The sequence below is a fragment of the Taudactylus pleione genome, unplaced genomic scaffold (assembly GCF_031769625.1).
Source record: "Taudactylus pleione unplaced genomic scaffold, aTauple2 ptg000115l, whole genome shotgun sequence".
NCBI lineage: Eukaryota > Metazoa > Chordata > Amphibia > Anura > Myobatrachidae > Taudactylus > Taudactylus pleione.
Window position 1 is genome coordinate 1,853,579 of NW_028284517.1, and position 25,420 is coordinate 1,878,998.

At 46.4% G+C, this 25,420-nt stretch overlaps 1 protein-coding gene across 1 annotated transcript; it reads left to right on the forward strand.

Moving 5' to 3' along the window:
• Window positions 1-394: 394 nt before the first annotated feature.
• On the forward strand, window positions 395-25,420 carry POMGNT1 (protein O-linked mannose N-acetylglucosaminyltransferase 1 (beta 1,2-)). The gene is made up of 22 exons (XM_088471613.1): window positions 395-527; window positions 4,206-4,407; window positions 4,625-4,727; window positions 4,817-4,932; window positions 7,328-7,393; window positions 8,459-8,572; window positions 9,823-9,940; window positions 10,030-10,128; window positions 11,487-11,614; window positions 12,732-12,802; window positions 13,410-13,485; window positions 14,235-14,318; window positions 14,488-14,529; window positions 16,158-16,216; window positions 16,507-16,579; window positions 16,759-16,887; window positions 16,961-17,086; window positions 18,734-18,798; window positions 21,941-21,985; window positions 22,057-22,192; window positions 22,377-22,486; window positions 23,875-25,420. Exons 2-22 carry the CDS (start codon window positions 4,243-4,245, stop codon window positions 23,960-23,962), a joined length of 2,013 nt encoding a protein of 670 aa, XP_088327739.1. The 5' UTR covers window positions 395-527; window positions 4,206-4,242; the 3' UTR covers window positions 23,963-25,420.

Genomic DNA, 25,420 nt, shown 5'->3' on the forward strand with positions numbered 1-25,420 from the left:
ATTCCCCCAGGACCAGACAACCTTGGCCCTCCAGCTGCTGTGGAACTACATATCCCAGCATGCACTGCCACCTTTTTGATATAACAGCATGCTAAAACTATGGTAGTGCATGCTGGGACGTGTAGTTCCACAGCAGCTGGAGGGCCAAGGTTGAAGACCCCTGCCTTAAGGAGCACCCACAGCCTGTGACCCTTACTCCAGGAGGAGAATACAAATGAATAATAATCTCATCCACTGAGGTCAGAGCCTGGCGCCCTGTCATACTCTACACAGCTGGCATGTTGGGACTTGTAGTTCCCCACCACCACGACCTGGATGATGCCAGACTCCAGGTAAATTAGCGCCCCCTAGGCGTGGCTGCTGCGCCTGCTGGTCGTCACATCATGCTCTTCTTTTGGAGTCGGCGGCGCGCACTGGCTGTGTCACTTGTGTACGTGCTCGGCCCCGCCGCCTGTGAGAGACGATGATGATGGTTGTGGGCGCCGGTAGCAGCTGCAAAGACACGTCCGGCTGCGGGTTAGCAACGGGTGAGTCCAGTACCCAACCGAGTCTCCGCCCCCACCGACGTGACGTCACCGGGTGACTGACGGGGGTCAGCTTCTTCTGTTAGGGACAGGCAACAGCTCAGGCCCCGCTCCCTAGTTGTGGGGACCTCCTGAGATACCTGTGGTCATTATTCCAATTCACAGGGTCATATACTTACAGGGACAGTGCAGCACTGGCTGTGGGGGTCCTATAGTTACAGGGACTGGCTGTGGGGTCCTATAATTCCAGGGACAGTGCAGCACTGGCTGTGGGGGTCCTATAGTTACAGGACTGGCTGTGGGGTCCTATGATTCCAGGGACAGTGCAGAACTGGCTGTGGGGGTCCTATAGTTACAGGGACAGTGCTGGGACAGGCTGTAGGGGTCCCATAATTATAGGGATTGGCTGTGGGGGGTCCTATACCTACTAAGGCAGTACAGGAGCTTTATTTGCAAATGCCATGCCTATAACCCCATTCCATTGATCCTGAAAAGGACCCCACTCTTTGCTAACATGCATGCAAATAGTGACGTAACTACTGTAGGTGTAAGGGGATGTGGCTTCTGTGGTGCCCGAGCTGCCTCTTTGGACCAGCGCTTCCCCTGCACCCAGTCTCACACACATAAGGTGGGCAAGTCCAGTCAGGGCCCCGAGGGGGCATGATTGTCGGCAGTGTTGATATGTTGGCAGGCAGACATGGAGAGACAGGGGCTGCCGGTGGCAGGCAGACATGGAGAGACATTATCGCCGGTTGCAAGGCAATCGGAGCCGGCAGCCAAAACAGCAATGGCGGCTGCTGGTCCGCGAGCTTCAATTGGCTCGCGTTCAGCGCCAGATGCAATTGTGCCAGTGCTGCCTGCCGCTGCGCCAGCTGTAATTAGCTGGTGGCCCAGGCGCCAAATCCACACCTGCTGATTGCACACAGGTAAAGGCTGTTGGAGGGACATGTGGATGTAAGTTTCAGGGGGTGTATAATGTGTAAGGGGCATTACTATGTGGCATAATGTTATAAGGGGCATTACAGTGTGGCATAATGTAAGGGGTACTACTATTGTGTGGAAAAATTTTATGTAGGGGAATACTATTACTATGTGGCATAATCTGTAAAGGGCATTACTGTGTGGTATAATGTGTACGGGACATTACTGTGTAGTGTAAGGGACATTACTCCGTGGCATAATATTTTATAAGGGGCTCTACTACTCTGTGGCATAATGTTTATAAGGAGTACTACAGTGTGGCATAACGTGACTGGGCTTTACTGTGTAGAGTAAAGTGAAAGGGATACTACCGTGTAGTGTAAATGTAACTAAGGGACAATACTGTGTGGCATAATTTGAGTTGGGGTACTATTATGTCGTCCCGCCCCTTCCCAGCGAGACCACACCTGTTTGTTGTGAGGCCAACCCCCTTTCTCACAGGCAGTGCCCCTTTTTGCAGGTAGTATAATCATCTTCCGATGTCCATCCCTAATTTGTAAGAGCATAGACTAAGAAGTGGGAGGAGTCAGGAATAGTAAGGGGAGGAGTCTATGCTAGGAGTCAGATGCTGACTTGAGGTGAGCTTGTGTGTTTTAAATGCCAGGGCCTATTTTTAGTGTGTGGCATTAGCTGAATGGGCTCTGGGTGGGGGCAAATGTATGGGTTTTTTTTTACCTCTGGTGGGTGGCCTTTTAAAATATTGTGGCCAACAAAGTTCTAGTTACACCCTTGCATGCAAACACAGATTGCTGACTAATATAATATAATGTGTGTCCTGACGAAGGGTCGCTGGACCCCGAAACGTAGCAATAAAGCACCGTTGAGTTGACAAAGATACAAGTCTTGGAGTGCCACCTAATTTTTTGATTCCTGCATCAGAGGGGTGTGTCCCACTTGGGGAAGGCACCCAAGCAAGGAGATATAGGCTACAGCGGCCGACTGAGTGTCGGATATTGGGATTTATATATATATATATATATATATATAATTTTAAAAAGGACTAAAGGGCCCCATACACGATACGATGTGTACCCACCGATGCGGCCGACATATCAGGTGATCCCCACACAATGGGCGATCCGGCGCCCAACCTGCATGTTATTGTTCAGCACTTCTACAGATCTCTTGTGCATGCAGAAAGATCTGGAGGAGCAATGGATGACCCCATGGGAGCGCGCAATTAGTGTTTATTTTCCGATGCCGGACCTAGAGAGAGGGCACATCTGCGCGCGCCGAAGGCGCCCAAAAAGGGGCTTGGCCAATGAAAAGAGGGTGTGTCTTTAAGACGCGTCCCCTTTTCATCACTCTTGGGGGCGTGCCCGGGACTTACGGACATGCTTGGCTGCCCCCAAGCACTGCTGTCAGTGTGAATGGATGCTGGGTGCATGCGCCCAGCATCCATCCACCGGTTGAGACCCCTACATCGCAGTTTTCCTCCCCCCGCAGGAAACTGCGACCCGCGTGTGGGGACGGCACCCGCAGGCTGTTCAGCGCCAGAGGACAGGGTGCTTTTTTGCCCTTTAAAAATAAAGCGCGGCGCCGCGCCCTGCTAAAACAGCCTAGTGAGAACGCTAGATTTTGTGCCTACACTCGGAACGATATATAGCTGCTATATTGTTCCAATCCGTTGGATCAGCAGCTATATCGCTCCGTGTATGGGGCCCTTTACTCTGGATTTAATATGAACTTGCATGAGTCAAAAAGTCTGAAGCCGTGTATCCACTTGCCAATTAAACAAAGCGATTGAGCGATTCCGACATCGTAATCATTCAATCGCTCATTAATCGTGCATGAATCGGCCAGTATAATGTCGGAAACGACCAGCGATGCTCGCTCCCGCTGGTCGTTTCCGACATCAATCATCGCCTGAACATGACGGTCAATCTGCCAATAACGACAGATTGGCCATATTCAGGGATGAGGGAGGGTGCCTGCACTGAATGTCATATCGCTCAGTATAGGCACTACAGGGGATGAGGAACGACTGTACGATTATAATGTAATCGTACTGTTGTTCCAAGATCTACAAGTGGATACGCAGACTGTGAAGTTAAAAGGATACTTTTCTAGTTTTCACACAGGTTTTTTGGCAGACTGCCAATTTCCATTGGAGCCAGCCCTAGGACCTGTGTAACTTGAGAGAGTGTCCCTATTTTTAGGGATTGTGTGACAGTGTGTGGCCCTGACAAAGTTCAATCCTAGGCAAAAACCTAATCTTGGTCAAACTACACCACCCTGCCAAATTTGGAGGAACTAGGTCCAAAACTGGCCATGCATAAAAGACAGACATGTTTATTATATAGATAAAGTTCTGATCTTTAGTCCTGGGTTTTATCTGCCCTGTGCTTACTTATTACAGAGTTGTCGTTCCATCTATCTTTGGCTAGAACTGGGTAAAGTTACTGTATTTTATCCAGAATGAGTCTAGTAGTAAAGATTATATAAACTGTTGTTTGTGTCATTCACTTTATGTTTAAATAAAGACTAAATAAAAACAAGAAAGTAATCTGGCCTGTCCTAATATGACCAACATACAGTCCTCTAATATGTCTGACTTCCACATTATTTTCCTGCTTGGCTAGAATTCCCGTTATTTGGATATTCTGTGATGTAGGTGTGAGATAACGGATAGACGTATGGTTGCTGCACTGTATCTCGGATACTGTTGCTATTTTACTGTCTTTCTTTGTGACCCTTCAGATTTCATGCTGCCATTTAAGAGCACGGGGCACCACAGATGCCCATGACTAGAGGAAACAGACAGATGCCTCCTGGTCCTCCGGGCCCTCCACCCAGCCCAGAAACCATGGATAAACCCCCTCTGCCGCATAAGAAGCGCAGCTGGTACCTGGCCTGGAAATATAAACTGAGCAACCAGCGGGCAGTGCGACGAATGTGTCAGGTAAATGATGGTGGCAATAAGCGCAGGGTGGGTGGTATATAATAAATATTTTACAGTGGTCCTTACATACAAAGCAAGAACATAAACTGTCCTGGAATGATATGCCATAGGAAGTGTCTCTCCCTGGAGACCAGAGGTGGTTGTGTGACATGATGCATGATTGATAATAATCCCCTCATACACTGTACCTGTCACATATATGACTCCTCTATCCTAGACTGCAGCTGTTCTCTTCCTGCTCGTCACTGTTATTGTCAACATCAAGCTGATCCTGGACACCCGGCGCGCTGTAAATGAAGAGGAAATTGACCAAGATTATGGTTAGTGTAGAACGCAGCCAGCGCGGTGCTGTGTATTCCTATTTCCATCCCATTTACCCAAACTTTCTTGTTGTGTTTTTTTTGCACAGATGACAACTCTGAAAATGTAGATTTCCCTCGTCGAGCTGTCAGTGGTAAAAAGATATTAGATGTTGAGGTTTACTCCAGTAGATCGAAGGTCTATATCGCAGTGGATGGTACAACGGTGAGTGTGGAGATAAAGGGATACTACAGAGAGACAGTCACCATCTCTGCAAATGCATTTATTAACACGGTTAATTTTATTGCAGACTATAAACTCCACACTTGATTAGTATCTATATTATATTTTAATAAAGATACTGTATATTATGTTTAAAAGGTCACTAAAGGCTAATCACATATTATATATAAAATTCATTGGTCTGTTTGTTGTTGTTGTCCGGTTATGCACTCGGACACCCCTGCACCGTTTGGGATGAAACCAACGCGAGTTGGTCCAGTTGGATCCTGGCCAGGTTTTAGGGGGGTTATGGTCCTGGTCGGACCTCCCAATGGTCTACGCTGGGCAGAACTTTGACCCGGGGAGCCTGTTCTGGGCCTTCCACTGGATGGATTTGGATGAAAACCTCACAAGAGGGGTGGGAATTGGTCTGGGATGCCTAATGGAGTGGTTGGGGTCCCGGTCGGACCTCACCACGCGTTGGGTAGAACTTTGACACAACGAGCCTGTTCTAGGCATTCAACTGGATGGATTTGGATGACATCACATAATAAAACTTAATAACTTGAAGATTTAAACCCAGGCAACGCCGGGTACTTCAGCTAGTATTTCATATATGTACACAAACCTTATTATGCAAGCAGTAAAACAGAAGAAGCATGTAATTATATGCATATGTTGAGATTAAAACACAAAAATATTACTCACAGAAGAATGTTATTGGTGAGCAATATTCATATTACAGATGTGTCCTCATACACTATTGCTGCAGTCGTCCCAAACAGCCCTTCATGGCGCATCAGGTCCAGTGTGACCAGGCTTGCACCAAATTTCTTTTTTGCCTGAAAATGCATCTTGGACATAATCGGATGTGACAACCCGCTTCATGAGGCTTCACTCATTGTTGTGATATGCGACACTTGTTCATCTGTGTACGACTGAGTCTGAATCTGTACACAAACTGCTATGATGCAGCTGCCACGCTTTTTTCCTTGCCAAGTTCCGTTGTGCTTCATATACAGACTCAGTCGCACACAGATATACAAGTGTCGCATATCTCCTCTAACCCCCTTCATCCCATCTAGTACTCTCCACTGCATCTCCCATAACTCATAAGCCCTGCATCCTCCCTTTTCTCCAAGTTACACCTCTTCTTCTCAACCCACACCACACCAAACCTCCACCTTGCACACCACCTGCTGTCACCCTTCCTCGTTCAGAAGCCTACCACATACACACTCTCTCCTTATCCCCCTGCTCTAAATCATTCTCAACCCCACACTACAGCAACCCTAACAATCTCCTTCTCTCTCCTCCCAACTGTGTCCCTCTCTCCTGTCTCCTCTGGAATGCCAGTCCTGTCTATAATCAATTGGCCCCTGTCTATGACAGCTTCATATTCAACTCCTTCAATCTCCTAGCCATCACCAAATCCTGGACTTACCCATCTGACACCACTTCTCCTGAAGCTATCTCCTTTGGGGGCCTCACATTCTTTCACACTCCCTGGCCTCGTGGTTGCAACAGTGTTTGGGTACTTCTATCATTGGTCACTCCCACCAACTCTTACCTTCTAAACTCTCCACTTCATTATTTGCATTCAATGCTCATATCAATTGCCTTTTCCAAGTTCCTCGAGTAGCTGACTTTCCTCGTCTCCCGGGCCTTAATTCAAAATTCCAGGTTAACTTTGCTTCTTGGCTCCTAATCTTCAAATGGGCTCTCAAGACCCCTTTCTTCCTCAAAGCTTTCCAGCTCTCCTCCTAACCCACCACTCCATGTTCCTTCCTCACAATCCAGCCCATCTGTGTCATCCCTGTTTGTCTGCCCCCTCCCCTTTAGAATGTAAGCTATCACGAGCAGGGCCCTCTTCCCTCACGTGCTTCTCCTTCACTTACTCCTACTTTAATTTACAACAGCACCTAATCCTTGGTTGCTGACGCCATGCTGCTTATTTAAGTGTTATGCAGCAATGTATAAATCGTGTATTTGTCTTGCATTGTTTGTACTGTTAACTGTTTTTCTTGTGTGCTCATTTGTTTATGTACTTGTCTTTTGTGTGCTCATTTGTTTATGTACTCTGTAAGGCGCTGCGGAACCCTTATGGCGCCATATAAATAAAGGATAATCATATAAAATTTTAACTGGTTGACCATATCTAACTAAGACGCATTTCGGATGAAAAAGACACAAAAAAGATGCTTGACGCAAGCCAAGTCGCACAAGACCTGGTGGCTCATTTGCGCCAGGCGTCTCTCGCCTCATGATGTATTGAGGCTAGGTATAGGAGGACACATTTGTAGTTTTCAGAAATTGGCATCAGTTTTTCCGGGAAAGTACATTAATTGTAGCAGCTTTATATTTGTCTCTATTTCCTGTCACATGTCCTATGTTTCAGGTGCTGGAAGATGAAGCCAGGGAGCAGGGAAGAGGGATGCACGTCATTGTCCTGAATCAGGCGACGGTAAGGTGCAGCCTGATGCTGGTATTGTGTGATGTGGGTGTTACTTTTATCATAGTAATTGTAGTACTGTAAGATAGTGATGCTGGGTGGTGCCTGGGCTCACACAAATCATCATATGATCATGTCTGGTTCTGTGTTACTTTTTCGCAGTATATCCCAGAGCACTTTTACATACATGTTTGAAACAGAGGTGCATCTATAGTGGGTGCAGGGAACACGGGCCCCTGGGTCCAGGGGTGCCCGGCACCGCACACCCTGCACCCATAATATTACTTACCTCTCCGGAGTCCCAAGTTGGTGCGGGCGTCCAGCGCTGTAAAACGACTGGAAAATGGCCTCAGCAGCCATTTTCCCATTGTTTGCGCATGCGCAGTACAGGGTAAATGGCCGCCGCGGCCATTTTCCCGGTGACCTGTGCATACATTATAGATTCTGGGCACCCTCTAGTGTCCAGAGTTTATAACTCTGGCGCTGGCCGCGCACAGCTCAGGGCGCTGCTGGCCGCCGGGCGGAGAGGAGGGGTCCCGTGTCGGAGACTGCTGTACACGGACCCCCTCCTCTCTAGAAACGCCCCTGGTTTGAAATACAGACATCTCTCTCTCCCTCCCCCTCCTCACCCCCTCTCTCTCTCACATGCCATGTCTGATCTCATGTACAACATGTGATATAACTGTAGATATCCATCAGATGGGATGTAGTCAGCATCCCGGCAGACGGGATGCCGACTGTCTAAATAGACTCCAGAATACCGACTGCTGGCATCCCAAAGGTAAGTATTGGGGGTTAGGGGAGGGTTAAGTTTAGGGTTAGGCACTAGGGAGAGTGTTAGAGTTAGGCACTAGGGAGAGTGTTAGGGTTAGGTACTAAGGGACGGGATCAGGTTTAGGGTGCAGGGAGGGGGAGATTAGGTTTAAGCACCACCAGGGAGGGAGGATCAGGAGTAAGGGTAGCGTTAGAAAACTTACCTATTAATGTCGGGATTGTGACTGTCAGGATGCTGCCGTCTGTAGATGAGAGGGGCATGAGTCCAGGTTGTATAACATTGTTGTAATTTTCTCTTTGCAGGGTCACGTCATGGCAAAGAGAGTGTTTGACACGTACTCGCCCCATGAAGATGAAGCAATGGTTCTCTTCCTTAATATGGTCGCTCGAGGTCGTATTCTCATCTTCACCGTCAAGGTAAATTCTGTGGACTATTCTTTCAGGAATACCCCAATTTAAAATGTTGATACTGTATTATGAACAGGCCGATAAGTCTTGTACAACATATACTGAAGATTGTGTGACGTGGTGCTGTACATTTGTCTACACGATGGAAACGGAATCTGCATACAAAAGTGCTACTGTGCGTTTTCCAGGCACACACAATAAGAATACATTTCTACTAGCTATTGTGTCTCTCTAAATCTTGACATTTTGGTGGTTGTTGCATATGTTTATTGCGGTAGTAGCACTATTCCTATTGGCCATCACTAAAATATTCTTTGTTGTTGCTTTAATTAATTAAAGAACCAACCTGCCTGCTTTCCTTTCCAAAATACGCTGCACAGAGTGCTGAATGCTATTCCCGATGGGCATTTGCAGTACCCTGACACTGAGCCACTTCCACCAACGTGGACTGTATATGGTGTCTTAAATGGAATCGCCGCACACTTTGTAAATATGGATGGTGTTAGGTACTCTGTAATAGAGACTGTGTTTTGAAATTGAGAACAGTCAGGTAGTGTTTAACAATAACCTTTTATTTCCCAATGTGTATAATCTGCTATAAGTGAAATCATCCTTCAGTTCCAAAAGTGATGTTGCCAATATCAACCAATCAGATTCTACTTAACATTTAACTAGCACCTTCTAGAAGACACTAGCTATAATCTGATTGGTTGCTATGGGCAACATCACTTCTAAAACTCACTTTTAAAAACTCTCACTTTAGTAAATTTACTCCATATAGTAAACCATAATTATTGCACGCTGACATGTTTCCTAATGCTTTTTGAACCATGAAACCTACTTGATTTATATCTGACCATATCCTCTAATGTTGGTTATAATTTCGATTCCCTTCAGTGACCCTTTGAAAATTGTTCACAATCAGTCCCTCAATAGCTTTATAATTAGACCTACTAAACGTCTCTCTATCTGAACTAATCTCTCTCAGCAGTCAGGGGATTAGGTCCTGGTTCCTCTGTGCTCTATCCACCATAAACAAATCACTCAGTGCTTGATGTTGGTGAAGATGTGGAAACCTGTATATGGGGCAGCATCATTTGCATTTTTCATATAATTTTTTTTTTTTTTTTGGGGGGGGGGGGGGTCTTTTTTTCTGTTCTGTGTCATTTCTTTTTCACAGAGTGATAGATGCTCTTTGTTCCTATATTCTCCGTGGGATCAATACCTCTAATCCCACACGTTGTGCCCCTGTTTTACAGGATGAGGGTTCCTTCCATCTGAAAGATACAGCCAAGAACTTGCTGAAGAGCCTGGGCAGCCAGATTGCAGCGACTCTAGGCTGGAGAGACATGTGGACATTTGTGGTGAAGAAAGGAGGTAATTTCACGTCACTTTCCCGTAGCTTGCCCTATGCATGCCAACATGCCGTTCTTGGTACTTAGTGATGTGTTCTTTCTTTTCTGTAGGACACATTTATGGTGAAAAACACTCCAAGTCCCCAGCTCTTTCCACATGGGGTGATCCGGTTCTTCTGAAGACGGACATCCAGCTGGTTCCCCCAGAAGGTGAGATCTTGCATCCCTGAACCCCCTCTTTACAAAGACCCCTGCTATTATTATAGCCAATTAACTGCTGAATCTATTTATTACCCTATATACCATATATAGCTATTCCTCCATGCAGGCTCTGACCGGGGAGGTATATATATACCAGATATAGTTATTTCTCTGTATGACTGTCAGGGTTGCTCATTAACAGCAATGAACAAGACGAGTTGATGATGTCCATGGACATGAAGGACGCATAATTGGGTGTTCCAATCTGGGAGGTATATTAGTTTTTCATGCAGTCCCATCACATTCAGTGTCGGACCTTTCCTTTCAGCTTGGCTACAGCAGCAAGAGTTAGCAGAAAGATCATGCTGTCATTCTCAGATCCAGAACAGTCAACTCTTATCTTGTTGACCCGCTTTTGGCTCATCTACCCCAGATTGTGGACAGGTGGACTCAGCCATGCATCGACATGTTTGATGCGGCAGTGAGGATGCCCTCAGTTTATGTGCGTATTTCTGTTCTGGCTTTTTTCTCTGGTCTCCTAGTTAGGACTTTTGTCTCCTTTGGTGTTGGAGAATCTCGTTCTCACGTCTCCCTCTTGCTCTGTGCCCCTGGTTCTGTCCTAAGGGCTTAGTTAGAACCATACTGAACTTCCCTACATGCTTCCGGGGTACAGAGATGGAGTAGCTTGAGTTTATGGTGGTTAATTTAGAAGCGCTCAAGCTGTGACGTTGCATTGTATGCCCATATGGTGTCTCCCAATGGGCTCAGAGAAAAATATTTCATATAGTTTGTGATTATTGGGAGCAGTGTAACTGTGAAGGTAATGAGACCAGTTCATGAACAGAGTACAAGGATCTTAGGGCCTGATTCAGACCCGGTCGCAAGCGCTAAGCGCGCGCAACCGGGTCGATGTTGGCCCAGAGCGCATGCGCACAACGGAGCCGGCTCCGTCGTGCGCAAGCGCGAAACCCGGATAGCGACGGGCAAGCCGTCGCTCCGAGTCTCGCACCAAAGGGGGCGTGCTGTCGATGTTGAGTGACAGCACACCCCCTTTGGTGGGCAGGCCGGCGGCGTGGCTGCCCAGACGGAGGCGTTCCCTTGAGAACACCTACCGTCTGTGGACGGCCCCACTGACATCACAAGCGATGTCAGTGGGAGAGCTTTCGGCTCTGTTTGAGCTGAAAGCTCTCTGGGGCTTGCGGCAACGAGACCCTACCACAAGGGTCTCGTCGCAAGCCCGATGGTCTTGACCATCGCGACCATCTTCCTGGTCGCTCGCTATAGCTGTGGTTTCTGTCAGAGCGACCAGCTCTGAATCAGGGCCTTAGTTTTTGTTCCGCTGAATTTACATCTGATTGGTATTATAGATGCAGAATGTCACTGGCCGGACACCGAGCTAAACAGGAGGAGGAAACGCTTCTGCAGTAAAGTGGAAGGTTACGGCAGTGTCTGTAGCTGTAAGGATCCGACTCCTATTGAATTTAATCCCATGCCTGTAAGTATGACCCTACTGTCTCTATTCAGTGCAGAATCCAAGGACACCACCATTTTCCTGAATACCTACATCCATAGATTATAATATGTCACGAGCAGGGCCCCCCCTCATTTTGCTTGTTGGATATCTACATTTTGCGTACTATGCTCTATTTTCACACTGTGCAATGCTGCAGAATGTCTAGAAGTCTTGTTTATATAGGATAATAGTAGTACTGTCTTAGTAGTAATAATAATGCTGTCTTTGTGACTTATTTTTCATGTGCCATGTTCAATACCATCTGCATAATCATGTGAATACCACCTCCAAAAAATCTCCCACATCTGCTACACAGTTTCTCACTGCATTTTATTTCCGTACAAAACTATCTGGCTGACCAGTGCACGCAGCATTAGTTACCACTGTGATTCACGTGACTGGTCCCCTGTTCAAATCTAGCATGTAACTCAGTGATCCCACGTGACTTGTCCACAAAACCAGCTAGGTGACTGGTGCATGCAGCATTATTTGGCACTGTGATCCCACTTGACTTGTTCCACTGTACAAGACTAGCTAGGTGATTGGTGGGTGCAGTATTATTTAGCACTACGATCCCACGTGACTGGTCCCCTTTACAAAACTTCTATCCACTGTCTCATTTCCTGTAATACACCTTTGCTGTTGCTTCTTATGTGGATTTTTATGGTGCCTTCGAAACGCAGCATTGGATACTTAGCGGGACATCGGCTACTTAAAGTGACCCATGGGGTCACGCAGTTGGCTGCCGCAGTTGAGATAAATTAACCAGGAAATCTCCATTAGCCGACGGAGAACCTGGCTTCTTCCGTCCCCCCTAATGGCGGCGATATACGCCGCCATTTCGTGGAACGGAGGGCATCGCCGCTCCCCTCCCCACCCACAAACGGCAGCAGACTGTCAATCACTGACAGTCTGCGTGCGGGATCGCATATCTGTGCTGCACTAAGGTGCACTGCTGAATCAGGCCCTGTATCCACAATTACTACTCTCCACCTCAACTTTAGAATGTCCTGAAAATGTGTTCTATATGATGATGCTGTCAGGGCAATGTTTTTACATACTGCAGGGGTGGTGCTCAGTTATTTTTATTTTTCTTTAGCTAAAAGAAAACCGTGTGTCCAATGTGCCAGTGGCAGTGATTGCTGGGAACAGACCCAATTACTTGTACAGGTGAGCTGAGCTTTGTAGTGGAGAGTCCCATGAAATAATGACTTAGGAACTGTTTCCTGTTTCCAGTTAATGTTTTAATGCCCAGGAGTCTGTGTGATACAGAGTGCGCTGAGTGTTGTGTAATCTTATCTGCTGGTGTATTGTGTGGCTAAGAGGAGATCAGAGATTTGGGGGGGGGGGGGGGGTTCAGAGGATGGTGAGGATAGCGGGTGGTGAGAGGGAGGCCTTTGGCGGGTGGTGAGAGGGAGGCATTTGGCGGGTGGCAAGAGGGGGAGGCCTTTGGCGGGTGGCAAGAGGGGGAGGCCTTTGGCGGGTGGCAAGAGGGGGAGGCCTTTGGCGGGTGGCAAGAGGGGGAGGCCTTTGGCGGGTGGCAAGAGGGGGAGGCCTTTGGCGGGTGGCAAGAGGGGGAGGCCTTTGGCGGGTGGCAAGAGGGGGAGGCCTTTGGCGGGTGGCAAGAGGGGGAGGCCTTTGGCGGGTGGCAAGAGGGGGAGGCCTTTGGCGGGTGGCAAGAGGGGGAGGCCTTAAGTGGGAGGCAAGGGGGAAGGGTCAGTGGGTGGCGAGAGGGTCTTTATACAGCACACTGACTCACTGATCATCTGTTTTCTAGGATGCTGCGGTCTTTGCTGTCAGCACAGGGTGTCACCCCACAGATGATCACAGTCTTTATTGATGGTTACTATGAGGTAACAGACTGGTTCAGATAATTATATATGTGCTGCCATCTGCACAAAGTCTGACACATACCAATCTCCTCTATATGTGATTTGCCGCTTGTCTAGGTCTCCTGTATAACTGATCTGGCCGCATATACTGTATGATCGTGATCTGTTGCATGTCATTGTCTCCTATATAACAGTGATCCGTTACATGTCAGTGTCTCCTATCTATGATCTGTCACCTGCCTGTCGGCTATATTGATGTGTTCTGTATAAGAATATTTTTGTATCACTGGGGCCTTATACACACTGGAGATGGATCAGGCCTGCGGTGCCAATCAGCAAAGCCTAGTAAACACACTCAGATGCGACTAAATCTAATGTAACAAATTGGCCTACATACACTCTTGTGTGTTTCATGAATGTTCACGTTGCCTTCAGCGTTCATTATTATTAATACTCGGTAAAATTGAATCCTGTGGCTATGCCCGCCAAGCACTATGCAAAGTACGTACGATACATTGCTGGGTGCGTCTTTTGAAACGATGTCAGATTACCCTTAATTCATCAGACGTAGTTTCTCTGTGACTGTGTGTATGTGAGCCCCCTTACCTGTAAACATCCGCCTTTCATCCTTCGTACTGAATGTTCTCTGTGACTGTGTGTATGTGAGCCCCCTTACCTGTAAACATCCGCCTTTCATCCTTCGTACTGAATGTTCTCTGTGTCTAACTTCCCTTCCACGTCTCACTGTGCTTTGTCATCTTCTCCCACAGGAACCAATGGATGTGGTAGAGCTATATGGACTGAAAGGCATCCAGCACACCCCAATAAGCATTAAAAATGCTCGTGTAGCCCAGGTAACACAGCAGATACATTTATCAATGTGGCAGAGAGCCCTCAGACATACAGGGAACATGCTTACCCCACCAGTCAGTGCGCTGTGTGTGACAGGTGCTACATATGGGCGCTGCATTGTTCTTTCCCTATAACGTTATTTGTATTAAAATGTACTCTGATCATTCACAGCATTATAAAGCCAGCCTGACCGCCACATTTAACCTGCATCCGGTGAGTGTTATTATTAATACATACTACTATTGTATTCTGTGAATATGTGGTTTTGTTTGTATTGTATTTCTAATGCTAATGTTTTGGATATATCAATCTAATACATCATGTTGCACATATGTAGCTCTATAGTACGTAATTCTCGCATCACAAGTCCAGATAATGACCAGAGTCGCAGTGTTTTACGCCAGGGGCGGACAAAACAATCTGGATCCATTCAGTCTGTTTTGGGAATCAGAGCTTTAAAGAAATGCGGGATGATAAGAATCCACTGACGGGATGTAGTTTGGAAGCCGACTGTCTAAATCCCGACTGCTGGCTTCCAGACGTTCTAATCCCGGTGTGGTACTAATGACAGGCGTCTAAATCTAGACGCCTGTCATTAACCAGACGCCGGAAGACCGACGCCCAGCATCCCAATGAAGGGATGCCGGGCGCGGACAGCCGCGGGATTAGGTTTAGGGCTCCCGGGGGGGATTTAGGGTTAGGCAAGGGGAAAGGGGGGGTTAGGGTTAGGCACCCCCAGGGGGAGGTTAGGGTTAGGCACCCCCCCGGGGGACTTGGGTTTAGGCACTTAGAGGGGGGATTAGGGTTAGGCACTTGAGGGGGAGGTTAGGCACCCCTAAGTGAGGGTTAGGGTTGGGAGGGGGATTAGGTTAGCGATACTTACCTTAGGGACGATCGGGATTTTCACCCTTGCCGGACTGCCACTGTCTGGATTTGAACCTACTACACCCTCACTGACGTGTACTGCAAAGGGAAAGGACTCCTAGAGTCGGGCACCAGCAGTAATGTAAGGGCAAATGGTCTCCCTGGCTATTGGATGGGGCTTAAGCTAACCACACACATGCAGACATCCCACCATTGCTCAGTATGTGACACTCTCTTGTGTCTGCAGTGCTTGTCTCCTGTACGGTTTGGACTGGGGTCGACGCAGAGCAGACTAGTAGAGGGGAGCCCCGGTTGGGATCCTTCTTCCGGCGGGGGTGACTCCATGTAGTGAGCCCTCAGCTGGCTGGTGCTAGTGTACTCTTGTCAGGTCAAGTAAGGCCAGTCCTGGGTGCCTGATGTCAGCTGGGGCAGTGAGCGAAAAATGCCAGGTGGTGCGTCTGCGAAAAAGTCCCTGGGGAGAGCACTGTAGATAGGACATGTTTTATACAGTGCAGGTAAAGTGATCACACATCTGGCCCGATCACCGCTATGTGACTGTCAGGTGTATTCGTACCGTAATGCGCCACCATGTTAGCAATTAGGCCAGTGCTCTGTATTGTATCGTGGCCAGGATAATACTGGTTAAATTGTTTTTTTTTTTGTTTGTTTTTTCTAAATATTCTGGATTGGGTGATTTGTAGCAGAGACAGTTGCTCATTACAGCTTCCATGTTTACAGCCATTCTATGTCTTAGAGACTTTTATATAAATATATGCTTATAAATAGTGAATATACATCTTTATCTGTGTTTAAATGTATAGAACAGTCATGTGTTACATATTACTGTGGTTTAGACTGTACATCAGGGATCTGTTGCTTGTGAATGTCGCCTGTAGAATGTTCCTGATGCGTGTCTGTCACCTACATTACAGTGTCGGAATGTACATTGATATATTATGATCTCTCTTTCCTTTTAGGATGCCAAGTTCGTCATCGTTCTAGAAGAAGACCTAGATATCTCTGTAGATTTCTTCAGGTAGAGTCCTGAATCTAATTATAAACGTATATTTAATGTTTTTCTTGTATACTGTCCGCTATTGCCTTCTTGTGACACTTCTTAACATCACTATAGAGCTTGGTGCAATCATCTGGTTCATAGGATTGTGTATAGAAGGACACATTGCCAATTTCATAGTTTGTGCCAGACACTGTGCCCATTATGCCAGTAGCTTGTTTAGTGTGAGGCAGTGGCCGCTTCTGTGTCTGGGCTGGGGGGGCACCTGCTGCTCTTAGGTGACTCATTGAGAGATTTATTTATCTGTGCAGTTTCCTGAGTCAGACGATCCATCTGCTGGAGGAGGACGAGAGCTTGTATTGTATCTCTGCCTGGAACGATCAGGTACGCAGCCTGTATAAATGACTAACTCTATAGCTTGCACCAGGAGATTCGCCTTTACCATAGTCTGCTCCTCTTCTCCAATGTATGACAGAGGTGCAGTGTTTGGGCAGGAGAGTATTGGGAAGTGGTATCTGTAACCAGTACTGTGACCAATACATTATGCTGTCTGTCTCTCTCAGGGGTATGAACACACAGCTGAAGACCCCTCACTGCTCTATAGAGTGGAGACCATGCCAGGCCTGGGCTGGGTGCTCAATAAAAATCTTTACAAGAATGAGCTGGAACCAAAGTGGCCGACTCCAGAGAAGGTCAGTGGCTGTCTGTGGGCTATTTGTCTTGTGTTTGTCTCAGGGGGAGTGACTGACACTTTCTCTTTGCTAGTTGTGGGACTGGGATATGTGGATGCGAATGCCGGAGCAGAGAAAGGGAAGGGAGTGTCTGATTCCAGATGTGTCCAGATCGTATCATTTCGGCATCGTAGGCCTCAACATGAACGGATATTTCCATGTAAGTCCTATTTCATACTGTTATTCTAGCAACTCTTCTACAGCCTGACATTACCAGCCAGAGACCTCCTCTTTCCTTATTCTGGTTCTGTACTCTGGTATAATGCCAGAACTGTCCTCATAGACATAGACCCTTCATCTACCTAGTTTATATATAATATCACAACTGTCTTACTAGGCCTAGTCCTCTTCCCCTGGGTGTAATATCAGAACTGTCCTACTGTGTTTATACACTCTGGGTGTAATACCAGGACTGTGCTTTCCAACCCCTCATCTCCTGTGTAATTTATGTAGTCTTGGTGTAATGGCGGAACTGACCTGTCTGATCCATTTGGAACCCTGGATCTTGTATACCTCCTCTGCAATGCATCCCTTTGTGCATACTTTATTATTCTCCAGTGACCGCAAGGTATATAGAGTACAGGCTTACAGTGTAGTGTAATGCTACTTGGGTCTTCCCATTATAAATTAGCAACTCCTGTGTATATGTACAGTTTCGTTGTTACTGATCCTTCTACAGAATGCTGATTCAGCCACATTAAGGGTGTGAAATGCATGTACGTGACACAAAATTACATATTTTCTCCACACAATACGGTTACAGTTCAATTGGTGTAGCGTATACATCTGTGTATAATACTCAGGACTGTACTGTCAGACACCCTTTACTACAGAATATTTATATACTCTGGTGTAATACACAAGTATTCATTGAAGAGGCTGATTTAGAAGTCCCTTATCTGAGCCTACTAACACCAATCTATGATCTCTGATCAGAATGTTGTCTAGGAAAACAAGCCATCGCTGATTATATGTAGGAAAGCAGTCCATTGCTGATTACATCTAGGAAAGCAATCCCTTGCTGATTACATCTAGGAAAGCAATCCCTTGCTGATTACATCTAGGAAAGCAATCCTATTGCAGATTACATCTAGGAAAAAGCAAACCATTGCTGATTACATCTAGGAAAGCAATCCTATTGCTGATTACATCTAGGAAAGCAATCCCTTGCTGATTACATCTAGGAAAGCAGTCCCTTGCTGATTACATCTAGGAAAGCAGTCCCTTGCTGATTACATCTAGGAAAGCAATCCCTTGCTGATTACATCTAGGAAAGCAATCCTATTGCTGATTACATCTAGGAAAACAATCCCTTGTGATTACATCTAGGAAAGCAATCCCTTGTGATTACATCTAGGAAAACAGTCCATTGCTGATTTACATCTAGGAAAAAGCAATCCATTGCTGATTTACATCTAGGAAAAAGCAATTCATTGCTGATTGCATCTAGGAAAGCAATATATTGCTGATTATATCTACAGTAGGAATACAGTCCATTGCTGATTTACATCTAGGAAAACAGTCCATTGCTGATTTACATCTAGGAAAAAGCAATCCATTGTTGATTTGCATCTAGGAAAAAGCAATTCATTGCTGATTGCATCTAGGAAAGCAGTCCATTGATTGCATCTAGAAAAGCAATCCATTGCTGATTATATCTACAGTAGGAAAGCAGTCCATTGCTGTTAAAAGCACAGGCATTCTAGCCTTTACATGTTACAGGGTTATGTTTCCCTCTTTGTGGACCTATACACTTCCTTATTATAGGTTGTCTTAACCTGTAATATCTGATACTTGTTTTATGCAGGAAGCTTATTTTAAAAAACACAAGTTCAACACTGTTCCAAATGTGCAGCTATCAAACGTGGAAAGGTGAGACTTTTTTTTTTTATTGATTATGTATATTTTATTTACTGTAAATATGGTTGTGGTAAACTTTAGAGGGAGGAGTGTGTATTTGTAAAGGGATAATGTGACCTGTTTGGGGAGCAGTGCAGAAGGGAGGGAGTGAAGCAGGAATAGATGCGTGGGCAAAGGAGGGCTTTAGGGATGAAAGGGAGGGCTGAAGTAGGGCCGCATGGATGGGGTAGGAGAGTGGGATGAGGGGTGGGAGGAAGAGTGGAAGTAAGGTTGTAGGGATGAGAGGGAGGGCTAAAGTTAGGCTATATGGATGGGGAGGAGAGTGGGATGAGGGATGGGAGGGAGAGTGTATGTAAGACTACAGGGATGAGAGGGAAGGCTGATATGGATAGGGGAGGAGAACGGGATGAGGGATGGGAGAGAGAGTGGAAGTAAGGCTGTAGGGATGAGAGGGAGGGCTGAAGTAAGGCTATATATATGGATGAGGGAGGGGAGCGGGATGAGGGATGGGAGGGAGAGTGGAAGTAAGGCTGTAGGGATGAGAGGGAGGGCTGAAGTAAGGCTATATGGATAGGGGAGGAGAGCGGGATGGGAGGGCTGAAGTAAGGCTATATGGATGAGGGAGGGGAGCGGGATGAGGGATGGGAGGGAGAGTGGAAGTAAGGCTGTAGGGATGAGAGGGAGGGCTGAAGTAAGGCTGTAGGGATAGGGGAGGAGAGCAGGATGAGGGATGGGAGGGAGAGTGGAAGTAAGGCTGTAGGGATGAGAGGGAAGGCTGAAGTAAGGCTATATGGATGGGGGAGGAGAGTGGGATGGGAGGGCTGAAGTAAGGCTATATATGGATGAGGGAGAGTGGAAGTAAGGCTGTAGGGATGAGAGGGAGGGCTGAAGTAAGGCTATATGGATAGGGGAGGAGAGCGGGATGGGAGTGCTGAAGTAAGGCTATATATGGATGAGGGAGGGGAGCGGGATTAGGGATGGGAGGGAGAGTGGAAGTAAGGCTGTAGGGATGAGAGGGAAGGCTGAAGTAAGGCTATATGGATGGGGGAGGAGAGCAGGATGAGGGATGGGAGGGAGAGTGGAAGTAAGGCTGTAGGGATGAGAGGGAAGGCTGAAGTTAAGGCTATATGGATGGGGGAGGAGAGCGGGATGAGGGATGGGAGGGAGAGTGGAAGTAAGGCTGTAGGGATGAGAGGGAAGGCTGAAGTAAGGCTATATGGATGGGGGAGGAGAGTGGGATGGGAGGGCTGAAGTAAGGCTATATATATGGATGAGGGAGGGGAGCGGGATGAGGAATGGGAGGGAGAGTGGAAGTAAGGCTGTAGGGATGAGAGGGAGGGCTGAAGTAAGGCTATATGGATGGGGGAGGAGAGTGGGATGGGAGGGCTGAAGTAAGGCTGTATATATGGATGAGGGAGGGGAGCGGGATGAGGGATGGGAGGGAGAGTGGAAGTAAGGCTGTAGGGATGAGAGGGAAGGCTGAAGTAAGGCTATATGGATGGGGGAGGAGAGCGGGATGAGGGATGGGAGGGAGAGTGGAAGTAAGGCTGTAGGGATGAGAGGGAGGGCTGAAGTAAGGCTATATGGATAGGGGAGGAGAGCGGGATGGGAGGGCTGAAGTAAGGCTATATATGGATGAGGGAGGGGAGCGGGATGAGGGATGGGAGGGAGAGTGGAAGTAAGGCTGTAGGGATGAGAGGGAAGGCTGAAGTAAGGCTATATGGATGGGGGAGGAGAGTGGGATGGGAGGGCTGAAGTTAGGCTATATATGGATGAGGGATGGGAGGGAGAGTGGAATTAAGGCTGTAGGGATGAGAGGGAGGGCTGAAGTAAGGCTATATGGATAGGGGAGGAGAGTGGGATGGGAGGGCTGAAGTAAGGCTATATATATGGATGAGGGAGGGGAGCGGGATGAGGGATGGGAGGGAGAGTGGAAGTAAGGCTGTAGGGATGAGAGGGAAGGCTGAATTAAGGCTATATGGATGGGGGAGGAGAGCGGGATGACGGATGGGAGGGAGAGTGGAAGTAAGGCTGTAGGGATGAGAGGGAAGGCTGAAGTAAGGCTATATGGATGGGGGAGGAGAGCGGGATGAGGGATGGGAGGGAGAGTGGAAGTAAGGCTGTAGGGATGAGAGGGAAGGCTGAAGTAAGGCTATATGGATGGGGGAGGAGAGCGGGATGAGGGATGGGAGGGAGAGTGGAAGTAAGGCTGTAGGGATGAGAGGGAGGGCTGAAGTAAGGCAATATGAATAGGGGAGGAGAGTGGGATGATAGAGAGTGGAAGTAAGGCTGTAGGGATGAGAGGGAGGGCTGAAGTAAGGCAATATGAATAGGGGAGGAGAGTGGGATGATAGAGAGTGGAAGTAAGGCTGTAGGGATGAGAGGGAGGGCTGAAGTAAGGCCATATGAATAGGGGAGGAGAGTGGGATGATAGAGAGTGGAAGTAAGGCTGTAGGGATGAGAGGGAGGGCTGAAGTAAGGCCATATGAATAGGGGAGGAGAGTGGGATGATAGAGAGTGGAAGTAAGGCTGTAGGGTTGAGAGGGAGGGCTGAAGTAAGGCCATATGAATAGGGGAGGAGAGTGGGATGATGGAGAGTGGAAGTAAGGCTGTAGGGATGAGAGGGAGGGCTGAAGTAAGGCAATATGAATAGGGGAGGAGAGTGGGATGATAGAGAGTGGAAGTAAGGCTGTAGGGATGAGAGGGAGGGCTGAAGTAAGGCCATATGGATAGGGGAGGAGAGCGGGATAAAGAGAGTGGAAGGAAGGCTGTAGGGATGTGAGTGCGGCAGATGGGTTGTAGGGATGGGAGGGAGTGTGGAAGGTGGGCCGTAGAGATAGGGGAGAGTGTGGCGGAAAAAGGGAATATGGAAGGGAGAGATGAAGTAGGGCTGTTGTGATGGGGGGGGGGGGGGGGGGGTTGCCGAAGGGGGTGCCACGCCGATAGGAGGGAGAGCTGCAGGGGTGATTGTGCAAAAAGGACCTTAGTGATGGGAGGGAGCGTGGAATAAGTGCCAAATGGATTGGTGGGGGTGGGGGTTAATGGAAGGAGAGCTTGTAGGTAGTGCAGAAATAGGGCATTACAGGAATATGGTAACAGGAATTACTTTGATATAAAACTTTCTATGCACTTAATAAATTGTTTCTTTTTGCAGCCTGAGGAAGGACGCTTATGAGATAGAGATACACCAAATCCTGAGGTACGTTCTTTTCAGATGGCTCAGTGTTACTAATATAGTTACTGTCAGCTTGATGAGGTTTCTTCTTCCAGTGATGCGGAGGTGCTGGATCACAATAGAGATCCTTGTGAGGATTCATTTATCCCAGACACAGAGGGGAAAACCTACGTAATGTACATCCGGATGGAGCAGGAGGCCGACTTCACCACCTGGTCTCAGCTTGCAAAGGTGATTTCTTTGGCTGTTTATAGCTATAGATGATCAGTTCTCCAGAATAAACATGTTCCCGCTGCTGAAATCCTCATTTGAAATATTTAAACATAGATTGTTCTGTACATACTTAATTCTCTGCCTGTGTTTATAGTACTAGGAGCTGCCATACCACATGGCTAAGATAATGTGTCTTTCCTAGTGCCTACACGTGTGGGACCTTGATGTCCGTGGGAACCACAAGGGGCTTTGGCGTCTATTCCGTAAAAAGAACCATTTCTTAGTGGTTGGGTTCCCTTCTTCTCCATATTCGTGAGTAAGACGTCCACATGACATGTACATGCATAGAAATTGCCACAAGTCTCTATATTCTACACCGTAGTATCTTCCTTGTATAAAACTTGGAATAAAATACCATTAAATGAACCATTATATATTACGACACCTAACACTTAGGTGTTTTTAACAAGATTTAAGACATAAATAAAAGACACAGAGGTTATTTGAATTTATTCAATTTTATACCACTTTATTTCTAATCTTTATCACCATTCTATTCAGTGTATTTTTTAATAAATTTTTGTTAAAATAAATTCTAAAGCTGCATACACACGTAACGATTTTGTTACCAACGATTTTCTAAACGATTTTATGAACGGTTGTCTGTCAGATTTTTTTAAAGTGTAATGAACGATTTTTGTAACTTCCCTCAATGAAAATCGTTCAGTTGGTCAGTCAGAATAAACCACAAACGGGAACATGCATGAATGATAATCGTTCATCGATATAACTCAGAAACTGAACGATTTTTTCAACGATTGAACGATAAAGATGTCGTTATAGTTAAATCATTCAAAAAATCGTTACGTGTGTATGCACCTTTTGAAGCAATTAAAGGTTAAGTTTTAATTTTAAGCATCAAAGCCTTACACAACAGTTCCTAGAGTGCACCAATAGTTCTCTTCATTTTTCTTTCTTTCTTAATAGAGGTATATGTATGTATACAGTGAGATAGGTAGCACCTGAGTGTCTCGTATGAGAGAACATACAACAATAATAAAAATTAATGACTGGAATAGAAATCAGTGTATCCCAATAAAGGGGTTCTATAAGAGACAAGGGAGTGTTTTTCTTGTAAATATAAGGTGTGAAATACATCATAAACTAATAAAATTCTGTGCGAAACTATGATAATCTTAATTGGATTTTCTAAACATGTAAACATTTTCATTGTTGACGTCCTGACTATAGCCTGTGCAGGGAAGGCTGTACGGGTTCCTTATACCATTGTCAGCATAACTATAGCCTGTGCAGGGAAGGCTGTACGGGTTCCTTATACCATTGTCAGCATAACTATAGCCTGTGCAGGGAAGGCTGTACGGGTTCCTTATACCATTATCACCATAACTATAGCCTGTGCAGGGAAGGCTGTGCGGGGTCCTAATACCACTATCCGCATAACTATAGCCTGTGCAGGAAAGGCTGTGCGGGTTCCTTGTACCATTATCAGCATAACTATAGCCTGTGCAGGGAAGGTTGTGCGGGTTCCTTATACCATTATCAGCATAACTATAGCCTGTGCAGGGAAGGTTGTGCGGGTTCCTTATACCATTATCAGCATATGCGGAGATGCAACATTCCCTTCAAAAACAGTTATCGGTTAGCCCAGACCTATTGTTAATTGCTGCCCTCTATTACAGGACTAAGAAACCTCCATCGGTGACCCCCATTTACCTGGAGCCTCCCCCCAAAGAGGAAGCTGCTGTGGCAGCAGTAGACCAGTCCTGACATCTAGCTGAGACGTCCTGACAAACCGTCCTGTTGCCCTGTGCGTATATCTCTGCTGCCGACTGGTTCTCCCATACAATGCGTCCGTCTTGTCGGCTGCAGGAACGCACAGCTTCTGGCTGTAGCATTTTGTACAGTGACCACTTTGTTTTACCTTGTGAATGGATTGATCCACTGATGTTACTGGAACTTCTCATGTATGGAGGCGTCAGGATTTTCCTGTACTCTGCCCTCATAGTTTGCACAGGTTACACTAATGTCCGATAACAGAAATGGAGGAAGGGTCTGACCTCAACAATGGTTTCAAAGGATTTTTGTTTTCTTGCTGTTTACGGGACATATCGATGTGTGACTTCTGGTTCTTATTTATTGACAGACATCATGAATGTCTTTTTTTTTTTTTTTTTTTTCAGTTTTGCGATTATGGTGTGAACTGTCCAGTGTTAATATATAGGATTATATTGTTAGTTTCCAGCTTGTTAAGAGATGGATTCTGACATTATCCAAGATCGTAATCCAAGATCTTTTTAATAAGGATGGTTGTTCTCCTTCTGATGATATGGGAGTTCTTACAGTGCCTTATTTCTGTTAGACGGTCTGTCAGTATAGTGATCTGGACCATTTTACTTGTCATTTATACTTCACAAAGTCTACTGACTAATGAGTCTCTAATAGGCCACCACCATTGGTTCATTATTTCCCCATTCATTTGCTAAGTTCCCTACAAGAAAGTTTGCAACAGCCTTACGATAACATGCTCTAGGGTCACACCAACCAGCAAACTGACTTTTCTGCTGATTTTAGGCCTTAAAGCTTAGTGACCGCGATTATTTATTTTCCTCCACATAAAAGCCTGCACGCTAAACCTTTCCTTGGGTTAGTTTGGGTTTGTAGTGGGAGTCCTGTACTGTATTGGATCTAAGGGTAAATCTGAAGAAGGTTTAGTGTTCGGCTTGATATGTAAATAAGTGCGTTTTAAAATAGTTTCTCTCTTTCTGGAATCTGTGGTTCTCTGTAATTTTACAGAGCGCTCCTTTCTTCCCGATTGCGGTGATGCGCAGACTTTATAGCCTCACGGTGGGATAATGTTACGGATCTGTAGCAGAGTCGCCGTTCCATGCTCTGCTCTTGGCGGCGGAGTCTTAGTTACCTCTGATACTAGTGTGTCATGGCGGGTACCAGGGTCTGTATTGCACTAGTGGGAAAGCTGTGGTCGATGTTTTTGCGTATTAGTAGATGGATGATGTACATACCTCTCACTTCTCTGATACGGTAACGGAACATTTCATCACGTGTCCCAGTGTGCATGTTGTGCGATGTCATCGAATTGTTCCTATTCACTTACTGGGCGCTATTTAATGTGCACTAAATAAGTAACCCCAAACAATAAAACATTTTTATTTACCTCACTGACCACAGTCGAACATTAAATAAATAAATGTTAATTCTGATTTAATA

Excerpts from the sequence above, each read along its gene's own strand:
- POMGNT1 (XM_088471613.1), top strand. The coding sequence starts at position 4,243 with ATGCCCATGACTAGAGGAAACAGACAGATGCCTCCTGGTCCTCCGGGC. Across the intron at positions 4,408-4,624 it reads CAGTGCGACGAATGTGTCAG|ACTGCAGCTGTTCTCTTCCT; the intron begins GTAAATGATGGT and ends CCTCTATCCTAG. Across the intron at positions 14,319-14,487 it reads AAAATGCTCGTGTAGCCCAG|CATTATAAAGCCAGCCTGAC; the intron begins GTAACACAGCAG and ends GATCATTCACAG.